At 36.0% G+C, this 13,923-nt stretch overlaps 1 protein-coding gene across 1 annotated transcript in view; it reads right to left on the bottom strand.

Annotated features, from left to right (window-relative positions):
• LOC103744491 (sperm-associated antigen 16 protein) overlaps positions 1 to 13,923 on the bottom strand; it is a 619,142-nt gene that overhangs the window by 545,292 nt on the left and 59,927 nt on the right. The window contains exon 6 of the mRNA XM_017801372.2: positions 1,751 to 1,858. Within this exon, the coding sequence (XP_017656861.2) occupies positions 1,751 to 1,858 (108 nt within the window). The remainder of the gene's footprint in view (positions 1 to 1,750; positions 1,859 to 13,923) is intronic.

Genomic DNA, 13,923 nt, shown 5'->3' with positions numbered 1-13,923 from the left:
AGATGATGATAGATAGATAGATAGATAGATAGATAGATAGATAGATAGATAGATAGATAGATAGATATACATAGATACATAGATAGATGATAGATAGAGAGATAGATAGACAGAATGAAAATATGGTAAAGCCTGCATTCTAGTGGAAATCCTAAGGTATTGGAGATGCCAGAACTATGTGATAGTCACTGAAGAAAACTACAGGCATACGAGCAAGCAAGCACAAGGGATAATATCTGTATACTGCAGGAGGCAGAACTCAAGGGGTGGTGCTACTCAAGCTCTTGGAGCCCAGGCAATTTCATTACAAGCTCCAACTGCCAAATATGTAGCTGGAAAATGTTTGCCCTATTGAGTTTCAGTCCTTGATTTGGTCTGATCATTCCTTGTTATGTCCCCATTCTTCCCTATTGGAATGGGAATATCTTTTCTGTGTCATTATACATTGAAAAGATGTAACTTGTGTTTTGATTTTATGCAGGTTCAGAGTAAAGAGATTGCTTTAAGTCTCAAAAGAAACAGTGGAATTTTAAACAATGTTGGAACTATTGTCTGCTTTGATAGTTTGAATGACCAGTTTGCAGCACAAAATGGCCATGAGCCCATGGGACACAAAGGCAGAATCTTATTATCTGAATGTAAAATGTTCCTCATAGTTTCACATATTTGAACACTTGAAACTCAGATGTTGGCATTGTTTTGGAGGGTTGTGGATCCTTTAGTAGGTACAGCCTTACTGGAGAAAATGAGTCACTGGGAGCAAGCTTTGAGGCTTTATAGCCTGGCATTAATTCCTGGACACTGTGCTTCTGTTCCAGATGCAATGGAACCAGCCAGCATTCCACTCCTGCCATCAAGGCTTCCCTGCCATAATGGAACTGATCCCCTTGAACCTCAAGCCGGAATATGGCCTTTCTTCCCCAAGTTGCTCCTTGTTAGATATTTTGTAACAACAATGAGGAAAGTCAGTAATACAAGTAGCATTCCCTTTAAATATACTCACCTATTGAAGTGTGACATAATATAAATAGCTAGTGCCTATCCTAGATAACACAAACATAGAAAATTTATGTCAATCAGAAAACTATATTGGGTATAATTGTCTTAGAGCAAGTAAAAGAGAAATTTAGTTAAGGGTTATAAAATAGATTTCTTAGTTTGAGGGGGAAAGTAGTTATGGAAGTTAAGGAAAAGAAGAAAGTAAATGCCTCCAAAATAGTTTTTAAAATTGTCATCATAAATCAAAAGTAATTTAGGATATGTGTCCTACCCTGCAAAGCCACATCTTTACTTTGTTTTCTGTGATTAAAATCCAGTAAACACTCCAAGTTCCTTCATGGCTGTGCCATTGCACAGGGTATACTATGTTCCAAGTCAGCCTGTTGGCCCAACTTCATCATTTTGTTTAGTGTTTAGAATTCAATTCTACTGAAAACACAACCTTGAAACCCCTCTTGAATGTCAGTCTTCTTGGGACGACAATGTCTTGGCTGAGACAGCAGAAAATGGAGTATATTTTGTTATATTTCTGTTTAAATCCTCTTCCATTGTACATCCAAAGAGTACGATTGCTTCTTAGCAGGACCCGAACTTCCTGTGCTTCCAAAATGTAGGATAACATATAGTACATACTAAATGTCCAGTAACCTTAAATGAACAGCTTTATTTGAATACTCTTATGATAGTCAAATTCCTATCAATGACTAAAATAACTCTTTAATAAATGTACCAGCAAATATATTCAACTTACCCTTTGAGGTCATTAATCAATTTGTTTTTTTCTTGTACTATTCGTTTATGATGCATTCGATGAAAATCACGTTCTTTCTGAGTTTTAAGAAGTTCTTTTCTAGCCTTGCTGCAAAAAAACCAACAATATTAATTTCTAAAACTACTATTTCCTTTCTTAAAATTAGTTCTTCGATTCAAATTCATTAATATCGAATGAATCAAAAGATAATTAAGTAACAAAGCTTGTACTATGCTTCTCACTGAAGAAACACATCCAACATAATATATGATATCCCTAAATCAAAATAGAAGATAATGATGCTAAAATATTTCAGCAGTATACCCTACCTATCTCCAAAGAGATTTTTTTGGCTTCCAAATTTCAAACACATATTAAAAAAACATAGTTATTGGAAATAATTAAATATAAAGTAAAAAACCTTAATTCCACACTTCTTAGGACAAAGAATATGCTTAGCTGTTTAGATTTAATAAACAATTAAATGCTGGAAAAGAAAACACTAGAAAGCCTAAAAAAGAAAACAAAATTTTATTCTATTAACTCATAAGAGAAATATGCACCGAGATGACAGATTACTAGATATAATTGATCAACTTACCTAAATGTGATCAATATCAGTGATGCAATGCACAAATATTCTTAAATGGGTTATATATTATGACAAGTCCTGTCATAAAACAATCAAGCAGATTCTTCTAAGTCCAAGCTCTATGTGAAATATTAATGGGACTTTTACACTCACCTCCATAATACATTAGTTTCAGTAAAGTCTAATTTATAATAAAAAAATAAAAACAGTTCTCTGAACAGTGTTGGATAACTGATGAAGGGCCTCTGCACTGAGACTGTCCCACTCTGAAAAATGAGTTGAATTAGAGCCCTGATATCTCATATCAAGATCAGAATGGAGTACATCTGCTTCTCTGTGACACAGTATTTCAAAATTCAGATTCATATAAAATAAATGCACATCAATAGACCATCTTTAAGCTGTGTCAGAAAATCCATGAGAAACAGCGTCTGGGATGCTGTCACAGAAGTTTGTGAGATAAGGTTAGGGCTCCCAGTTCCTGACGGAGCATATGCTGATCAGTGTGATTTCTTGTAATAAAATCAAATTACATTTGGTATATGGAAAATAAACCTGATCCAAACTCCAGGTTTCTTCTTTTCCCTACCCCATCAATTTTTTTTGATAAGCTTCATTGTTCTCTATTCAGAAATGTTTAGTTTGCATCATATCCAGTTAATACACAACACTAATCAGCATCCTTCACCTGATCCTCAGTTTCAATTACCTTTTTAAATATTCCCCCCTCAACTTCATTTTCATGCCAGCTGTTTTGTAATTATAAGAAACTGTGATTCATATATTGAATTTTGAAAAACTCAACTGAAGTGAATGGCAATACTTCAATATTACTTTTCCAGATTTTAACCATGTGTGTACACGTGTGTGATATTTGGTATAGGAAGAAAAATAAAACTCTAAGAAGCCACCTGTGTTTATTACTCTTTTGTATTATGACAAAACACCTGAAAAAAACATCTTACAGAAGGCAGGAATTAGTTTGTCTCAGATTTAGAGGTCACAGTCCATCATAGCAGGAATTTGTGGCATCAGGAGTGCAGAGCAGCTGGTCACACACAGCCACAGTCAGGAAGCAGAAACTCATGAAATGTTGGTGCTCAGCAAGCTTTCTCATTTGTATTCAACCTGGCCCTCCGGCACATAGGATGATGCTACCCACAGTCAAAGAGAGTCTTTTCTCTTTAGCCAAACCTGTCTATAACCTCATAGACACACTCAAAAATGTGATACCATAGTGATTTTAAATTCAATCAAGTTTAAGCTGAAGATGAGCTGTCACACCATGAGTTTGAAAAGTCATAATTTTCCCAGATCAGGTGCAGTACAACCATTTTCTACAAGCTGTTGAAAACAAGCTCCAATGGATGAAACTGCACTTCTGTGGGCATTGCATGACATAGGTGCACTTACATACATGCAGACAACACACTCGTGTACATAAAAAAAAACAAGATTTTTAGTGTTTATGTAGTGTATGTGTGTGTATACATGTTCATGTCGAGGGGTACAAGTATGTATGTACAGTGGTGTATATGTATGTACAGTGGTGTATATGTACAGTTATATATATATAATATTTTTTTAAAAAAAGATACAACCAGGCGGGGCGTGGTGGTGCATACCTTCAATCCCAGCACTCGAGAGGCAGAGGCAGGCAGATCTCTGTGAGTTCAAAGCCAGCCTAGTCTCCATAGTGAATCCAGGACAGCTGGGGTTACAGGGAGACACTGTCTCAAAAAGACCCCCCCCCAAACGATACAACCAACCAGGCAATGTGGGGCATGCCTTTAATCCCAGCACCCAAGAGGAAGAGGTAAGTGGAGCTCTGTGAGATCAAGGCCAGACTGGTCTATATAATAAGTTCCAAGTCAGTTGGGGAAACAGGGAGACTCCTGTCTCAAAAAAATAAAAATAAAAACACAACAAGCAACCTAACTCTATATGCCCAGGTTCTAAGGCAGAAACAAAAGCAGGAGGCAAAACAAAGATAATATGGTCCCCTCCCTGCAAAAAATTATCAGAACTATAGTAGTGGTGGTTGGGAACAACTATAAATCTGTTCAGAGTTCAAGAAGTTCAAAGAAGACATGAAGTGAATAAATAAAATGAATAAATATAGCCAGAAACAAACTCTTCATTGAAGATTAATAAAAGACACACAAACGGGTAAGTGAAGTAATGAAGACAATTCAGGATAAAAAAATTGAAGTCAATAAAGAGAAATAATGAAGCAAACCCAAATTGAATTGAAGCTAGAATTGAAAACTTTAATTAAGTCAACTTTAAACCTCGGGGTAAAGCCTAACCAACATAATGCATTATATAGAAGACAGAGTATCGAGGCTTAAACACAAGATAGAGGAACTGGATCATTCAATCACAGAATGATGTTTAAGAAAAACAGAAGAACTGCATATTCAAGAATTTTGGGACATATGAAAAGACCAAATCTTTGAACTATGGGTATAGAAGGAGAAGACTTCCAGGTCAAAGGTTTAAGAGCATATCTTCAATAAAATCATATAGGAAAATTTCCTAAATTTAGTGAAAGAGATGCCCATACAGATTCAAGAAGAATACACAGCACCAAATTTATAAGGCCAGAAAAGAAACTCTGCAATCCATAATATAGAACACATTAAATATACAGAATAAACTGGTATTTAAAGCTGCAAGAGAGAAGCCACTTGTCACATATAAAGGCAAGCCCATCAGAATAACAGCTGACTTTTTAATGGAAACTAAAAGCCAGAACCGGGAGCAATATGCTTCAAATTCTAAAAGATCACAGATGCCAAGCCAGACTACTATACCCAGCAAAACTATCTTCCATAATTGAAGGAAGAAGAAAAATGGGTCAATGTACAAACAACCTAAAGTAATTCATGTCCATCAAACTAGTCTTAGGGCATACCAGAAGGACTACATCAGACAGAAGAGGAAGATAACTATACTCAATAGGCTACAGGAAAAAAAAAATGACACAAAGCTAAATGGTGAGCAAAGTATGATCAAGAAAACTGACATCACAAAATGACAGCAATCAACACATACACTTCACAATAGTAACTCTAAATATTAAGGGCCTTATCTCCTCAATCAAAATGTCAAGGAACAAAGTTAAATTAAAATTCTAATATCATACCTCCAAAAATAAGCAGCTAATAGGCCCAACTGCTTGGTTTGAGTACTTATAGTTCAATAATGAAACAATACACATTACAGGAGATTCTTCGTAGCAATATGACCTTGGGAAGCTATGTAAACTATGTTCATGTCATGTTTAACAGTTGCAAAATGGGCATGTAATAGGCTGCAAAGTTTATTCTGAAAAGTGGTTCAATAAAATGGCTTATTGCCTTACAAACAAATAAAAAAGTACTCAAAGGCTAGTATAACAGTCACCATCATTATATCAGTGACGGCCAAGCAAAGGACAAAGAATACCAGTAACCAGGTAAATTATTTAAATTGAATGTCAAGTAAGGGTTAGCTTGACAGCCTGAAATAGCTGGGAATTTGAACTCATTCAAAGTTCTTTCCCACAGACTTCTACTATCATTAACATCATCACAGTATTATGAATATTTATTATAACAGAAGAGCTATGTTCAGATATAAAAGATTTATCTTACAAAATAAGAGATGTGGCAACAGGTATTTAAATTGCCTCTAAAGGTCCAAAGACCAGGACATGATTATTAGTAACATTGTGAATCATTCTAAAGGTAAAGCTTCACAAAAATCTAGTTCAAAACTACTAAAGCTATATTATTTTCAGTAGCTCAATGAATTACATAAATATATTCTTTATCACATTTAAACTGTAAAACCATAATAGGTTTTTTTTTTTAAAAAAAAAAAGCTTGAAAAAATAATGGTGCAAAATTTCCTAACCAGAATGACAAATATACAGCATGGCCTCAACTCACTTTTTTTTTTTTTTTTTTTTTTTTGAGATAGGGTCTCCCTGTAGCTCCAGCTGTCCTGGAACTCACTATGTAGACCAGGCTGGCCTTGAACTCACAGAGATCTGCCTGCCTCTGCACCTCCCCGCCCCCCAGTGCTGGGATTAAAGGCATGTGCCACCATGCCCAGCTCAACTCACTTTTGATAAAATTTAGAAACCTATTTGTGTTCATCCCAAGAAAGAAAGCATAGGAATTGATTGAAGTATTAGAACTTAAAGTTTTTTTGACCATTAAATTGGTTTTCATGGACTCCTCTGTTTCCACAAATGAAGTCTACTCAATAAAACAATTTAAACTCATTTCATGCTGGTGTTTCTTCTATTATGGTTTCTTGCTGCTCATCTGCTTAATAAAAGGAAAATAGAAGTTGCAGTAAAGAATAGTATGAAGTATCTATATAAACTATTAATATTTTTAACTCATCACATTAGTAGAGCATCTTTGTGCTGGTAACAACTTTTATTAATGCAGACAGCAAACACTTAGATTTTGTTTCAAGTACAATGAAATAGGAGTTACTCAGTGAAACCATATACTTAAACTTGTGTATTACAGAGAATATAATTCATACATGCCAAATCTTTTTTTTTTGCTTTGACGAATTGTTTATTTTTTTAATTTAATAACCACATGATTAGAAGAAGCATTTCATTACAGCTTTAACATATTCAGTAACACACTCAAGAGCAAGGATACATCTCTTTCAAAAGTGGCTGTAAATTTTTAGGTTCACAGTTAAATTAATACAGTTATACAATACTGAACTCAGTATAAGCCCTGTAAGATATAAAACTGAATGAATTTTTATCCTTTAAAGAAGATCTCCATGTCATCTTAAAATATGCTGTTTCCTACATTTTTAGTGCCAAATCTTAATGTTTGCACATGATACAATAAGGATCAAACCTCCCCATCTCAGGTCATCACACACACACACACACACACACACACACACACACACACACACCACATACACACATCTAAAATTCAGCTATTAAGATACATATAGCCTTATCATACTATGAACTCCGTTGATCAGTACAATATGAGTGTGATTTAGTAAACCTGTTCTTACAATTATTTTTAAGTGGACAGTCCCAGTGAAGTCATTTTCTCAAAAACTTTCAGTAATTATTTTGGAGTGACCATTTACTACGAAATCATAAAATTACTTTGGTATCACAATTTGGCAAGATAAACATAGAAATATTTCTGTCTACTGCCACTTTCCAAAGAAGGCCATCCTTGCCTTGTATTTTCCTCACTGATAACAATAATTATATAATTATCAAATATTTCATTATCCTCAATTGGTGATAAATGAAATACACTGACCTGCGAATATTAATATTAGAATAATTGTTGAAGGGCCAAATGAAATTCAGTCAGATTAAAGGAAAACTTCATTATATTTTTAACTGCAAAATGAAGAGGTATATCCAGGTCCAGAAAAAATACCCTCTTAATTTAAGAAGCAATTACCTAAACACTAAAGCATGAAATTTTATGGGTTTCTTTATTATCTTTATTTTCACAGTGTTTGTTTCTGAAAGTCATTAAATTAAATGGATCTTCACAAAAGCTGGACACTCTTCGACCTTTTATAAAAGTGAATTTTGTACTCAAAATCACAGCCTCTTACTAAAGGACCTAATTTTTCCTTAATATTAATTGCAATTTAATTTTAATTTCCATTATGGCTGTATTTTCTGGTAGAAGGTAACATCATAAAATGTTTCATTATTTTTAGAATACTTCCTTTCCATTGTCAAGTTAGTAATCTCAATATTATTTTCTGTCAAATCTTCAGGCTCTTTATAAACCTTCTGTGGTCTGTGTGATGTTTCCTTAACGTAGATTAGGAAAAGGAAGACAATACTCTAAGTGGGGGAAAGACTTACCTTGACAGAAAGTTGTTTATGTTCCTATCATGGTAAGAAAATGATTTCTAATCCAAAAAAATATTAAAAAGAAAGAAAAAGGAGCCAATTAACTATTTTAAAATTTATTAAAAGCTTAACTATAAGCCAGGCGTGGTGGTGCACACTTTTAATCCCAGCACTAGGAAGGCAGAGGCAGGCAGATCTCTGTGAGTTCAAGGCCAGCCTGGTCTACAGAGTTCCAGGAAAGCTGGGCCTACAGGGAGACCCTGTCTCAAAAAGACGAAAAAAAAAAAAAAAAAAAAAAAAAAAAAAAAAAAAAGCTTAATTATAAAGCTGAACGACAGAAGCACAATCACTTAAGTGCCAACTATGTGTGAAGCACAGTGACAGACAACATGGGCATAATAGACAGGAGACCCAGACTTTACCATCTGGAGCCCACACAACAACAAAGTGCAGACATCAATTAAACGTGAAAGACACTGAAATAATTGTAGAGAATGTCATGCAAGTAGAGGACCCAAAGTTAAGATGTCAATACTTCTTGTCCACAAAATATAATGTATGTACACTCAGAGATATTATTCCCCTAAACAAGGTGTATCTTCATGTAATATCAGTTCCAATATCACTTACACTATCTATGGAAATTAAAACAGTGATTGTATATTCCACGTGACAATGAAAATAATTTAACAATAGCCAAGATATCATGGAGATGAACAAAGGTGGCAGGCTACAAACACCTGTCATTATGATCCCTTTAAAACCACAATAGCCAGGAGTATAGTGACACATCACTCACCAGAATAGTGTGTATAATCACAGCCATACTTACAGAGCTGCAAATGGACCCAGAAATTCTACTCCCTAATGCTTCAGGGGATGTCCCTACACCCAAGGATATTTGGGGACACATTTATTCCATTAAATACAACAGAATCCATTAAACTGGGTGGAGGACAATAAGGAGAGGTGTGAGGATCTAAAGACCATCAAATTATATTGTATTAAAATCTTAAAACTTCAATTACAAAACTTTTAAAACTAAAAAAAAAAAGAAATGTATGCATATTCCCACAAAGGATCTGTAATGTGAATGTTCATAGCCATTATTTTCATAAGAGCTAGCAGTTAGAAGGAGCACCATGGAACAAGATTATACAAACCATGACATAGAGGGTAGAGCAGACTACCTGCTAAGCAATTGAGAAACACTACTAATAAACACAAAATCGTAGGTAAATCTTATAGATGTTAAGCTAAGTGTAAACTAACAAACACAGACACAAAAACATTCAGTGATTCCTTTTTTATTTAATGTTTTCATTTTATTTATTGTGTGCATGTGAGTGTGCATGATGTGGGGGTTGCACATGCCACAGCATGAGTGCAGAGGTCAAAGGTCAACTTTGTGCAGTCAGCTCTCTCCTTTGACCTACACATGAGCTCCAGGGATCAAACTCAGGTTGTCAGGCTTGTAAGACTCATACCTTTTCCTCCAGATCCATCTCACCAGCTATGATGTTTTCACATATGTACAGTCGATGTAAGGTGGAAGAAGTCAGAACAGTGATTGTCAGGCAAGAAAGTGACAAAGAAGGGCATTTCTGGAGAGAGATGTGATCTGAACTGACATACGAGTGAGGACTTAAAAATCCATTTATCAAAAAACATAAAGCTAAGATTTGCCATTTTAATCTATGTAAGTCATAAAAAGAATCATAAAATCATATGTGGTAATAACTTGATAGAGTGTAGCTTGTTGATAGTTCAAATGAAATAGGAATGGTGAAAGTTGAAAAGGTTTAAAATTATCTGATAACCCCATGTGACTTGTTATTTTATACAGTTTACTCTCTCGTGTGTGGTAAGAATACAACACACAACCTATTCTACTTTGTGTGAATATGGGTGTGCATATGTGTGATATATGTGTGTGTTTTATGTGTACTTGTGCATGTGTGTGTATGTGTACATGCACACACATGTGTGGTGGTCAGAGATCAGCAGTGTCTGTCTTCCTTGATCACTGCCCACCTTCCTGTTAAGACATGGTCTCTCACTGAAACTAAAGCTACTTAATCATTTAGGTTGACTGATCAGTGAGCTCCAGGGTTCTGCTGTCTTGTCCACCCAATGCTGGGATTACAGGCAAAAGCTACTGTGTCTGGATTTTTCTGTGGACACAATCAATCTATCAATACAAACTCAGGTCCTCGTGCTTGTACAGCATCCACTTTAACAACTCAGCCATCTTTCCAATCCCAAGATGTAGACTCTTAGAAAACTTCTAGCCAGCCACGGTGGCACACACCTTTAGTCCCAGAACTCAGGAGGCAGAGGCAGGTGGATCTCTGTGAGTTTGAGGCCAGCCTGGTCTACATAGTGAGTTCCCAGCCAGCTAGGGCCACTGGGAGACCCTGTTTCCAAAAGACAAAAAAAAAAAAAACTTCTAGGTTTTCAATACAGTATTGACGGTGATGAGTTTAACTATATTAGGGGTTGGTGTAAGCGTAATCATGCAGTATTTGTGTATGACAGATTTATATCATCTATCATACTATACTCAAAGTTCATCTGTGTTGTCACACATTGCAGAATTTCCTTCTTTTGAAAAGCTTAGTAACCTTTCATTGAAAGAATATACTCCCTACTTTTAACCATCCAGCCATCAATGGATAGACTGTTTCCCTGTTTTAGGTGAACAGAAAGTGAATATAGGAGTGTTAATTTCTTTATGAGATTCTTATTTCAGTTCTTTATAGGATTGTTATAGCATATGTAGATAGCTTCTACTTTAACTTTCTGAGGGTTTTCCATACCGTTTTCCATTGTGGATACCTCATTTTATATTCCCATCAATGGTGTACAAGATTCTAATTACCTCACATTTTGCCAGTACTTACTATCACTGGCTTTGATTTTTATAATAGCCATCTTGAAAAATATTAGATCATTTTCATTTGGTTTCAATTTACATTTCCCTCATGATAAGTATCATTAAGTATTTTTCATACACCTGTTGGACATTTGTGTGTCTTAGTCGGAAAGATATCTAGTGGGCTCACCAGCCATTTTCAGAACAGTTTCTTATTTACTTTTTGATGGTGTTGCTTAGTATTGACTTATAGGCATTTTGTATATATTCTGGATATCAGCAGCTAATCAGTCGTAGAACTGGCAAATATATCCCCTTGTTTTAGTTGCCTTTCTCATTGTGGTGACAAAAATACCTGATAAAAGCAACTTAAGGAAGGGGTTTATTCTGACTCACAGTTTAAAGGCAAAAACATATCCTGGCAGGAAATGTAGGGCAGCAGGAGTGTGAGGCAGCTGGTCACCTTATGTTCACCGACGGGAAGCAGAGTGAGAGAATGCTGATGCTCAACTCATTTTATCCTTTTTATTCAGTCTAGGATCCTATCTCATGGAATAGTGGTGCCCATTTTCAGGAAAGGTCTTCAGTCTTCTATCAAACATTTTTGGAAACATCCTCAAACATACATCAAGATGTTTGTTTCAGTAGTGATTCTAAATCTAGTCAAGTTATAAATGAAGACTAATCATCACAGCTCTACCCCTTGCCAATCTGAAACCAAAGCACATCACTTCAAGTTGCAAGATTCTGTCTCGGGTCTCTAGTCTCAATTTCATCACATAATGCAAAATCAATTTAGTCCACCTATGAAAGTCCCCAGTCTTTAGCAGTCCTAATCCTGTGTTCAAAAGTCTAAATTCTAAGCTCTCTTCTGAGACCCAAGGCAGTCTCTTACTTGTGAACTCATAAAAAATAAGGTTACACACTGCCATTTTACAATGACACAGAATAAACATTCCCATTCTAAAACAGAATAGTAGGAAAGACAAGAAATGCCAGACCAAAGCAAGACTAAAGTCCAAAGGAAAAACACCAAATCCTGCAGCTCCATGTCAGGCATTTAGGGCTCCCAATAGAATCATCTGGGCTCCATGGCCTTGTATAAACCCATCCCTCCAACACTGCCACCTACACTATAGTGAACTCTCATTTAGGCCAGGTCTGGTCTATGCCTGAAGCTCACTTTGGTAAATGCCACCCAGTTCTAACAACTCCAACATCCTAAGGCCTTCACTGTACCTTAGGTTTCACCTTTCCAGCTATACACAATAACTTCTCAGAGCCTCCCTGTAAGAAATCTGACCCTGGCACACACTGCTTGGCCTCAGAGGTGATATGAAACTTTGGTGAAGCCTCCATGACTACCTTATGCTGCTTATTTCACACCTGCAAATCCAGTACTACATGAATAATATTTCTGAACTCTGATGCCAAGTCAACACTTGCCCTTGGTTGCCATTTTGAAGCAGGCAACTCCTCTATCAGTACTCTTAGGTCAGGGTCTCACCTTTAAAATGAATCTGCATTTTCAAAAAATGGAATCTGTGATAGGTAGACCTTTGCATTTAGGGAATCTTTTCTATTACCCTAGGGCAGAAATAAGGTTTCTCTTTAATAGGACTAATCCCTTAGCAACTATAGCTGCTTTTGCACTCATCAGAGGACAAATACAAGAGAGGGTAAATATGAATATGCCAAACAAAAATCATAAATTTACCTAAACCTTTATAAGTTTTTGTGATTTTTTAATAACTCAGTGGCATAGTTCTCAAACATGAAAACTTAAAGATGATAAAGTCATATAACAATGTCAAAATTTGGACACCTGGGGCATCAGCATTGTCTTCCAACTATAAACTTTAATGCCCTTTTCTTCACTAAACTACATACTTTTGCTATTCTTCACTCCACTTGTTCCTTTGTCTCACTGTATACCTGGATAAGCACAGTGAGAAGTAACAGCCTGCATGCTACCATGTCTGGAGATTTTATCCACCAAGTAAAATCATTTATTACTTTTGAATTCACCCTTTCTCGAGTTATCAGGAAAGAAGATAGTGGCAACACTGCCAGATTCTTTGCCTGAATATGAAATGAATGTCCTCTAGTGAGACCTGATAGAGTCCTTTCTCCTCTTAAACCTCAGAAACTGTGTCTCCACTGTCTGCATTTCTCTCAGCATTTTGATTGCACAAACTCCCACCAGAATGGATCTCTCATGGCATCATAGTGCTTCTTTAGGCCTTTGTTCCAAACTCTTCCCCATTCTTCCCTAGAGCCAATTACAAAATCCTAAGAACCATATGGTCAGGTTTATCACAGCAAAGGCCTTAATTTTTGATACCAATTTTCTACATTTGGTTACTTTTATCATGTCTATGCAGAAATACCTAACAAAAGCAACATAAAGAAAGAAGACTTTATCTTGGCTTGCAATCTGAAGATATAACACTATAGCCAAGGCAAAGAAGGCATGGATGCAGGGACATGAAGTGGCTTATCACATTGAGTACACAGGCAGGAAGCAGAGAGCAATGAATGCTGGTGCTCAGCTCACTTTCTCCTTTTTATTCAGCCTAGGATCCCAGTTACAGGATGGTGCTGTCCACATTCAGGGAGAGTCTTTCTTGATCAGTTAAACCTTTCTTTAAACACTCATAGACATGAAAAGAGATGGTTCTACATCTAGAAATGTTGAAAATGAAGACTATCACATTCATCTTCAGAGTGGTGAGGGGATGCATGCCTCTAAGGGCAAAAAGATGTCAGAGGATGACAACAAATGCCTTCTCTATCACTATCAATGTTATTCCCACAAGACAAGGACTGTTACTAAACCTGAT

Source organism: Nannospalax galili, unplaced genomic scaffold (assembly GCF_000622305.1).
Source record: "Nannospalax galili isolate Female #2095 unplaced genomic scaffold, S.galili_v1.0 scaffold281, whole genome shotgun sequence".
NCBI lineage: Eukaryota > Metazoa > Chordata > Mammalia > Rodentia > Spalacidae > Nannospalax > Nannospalax galili.
The sequence above is the reverse complement of the archived record's forward strand: the minus strand, read 5'-3'. Positions and strand labels throughout refer to the sequence as shown.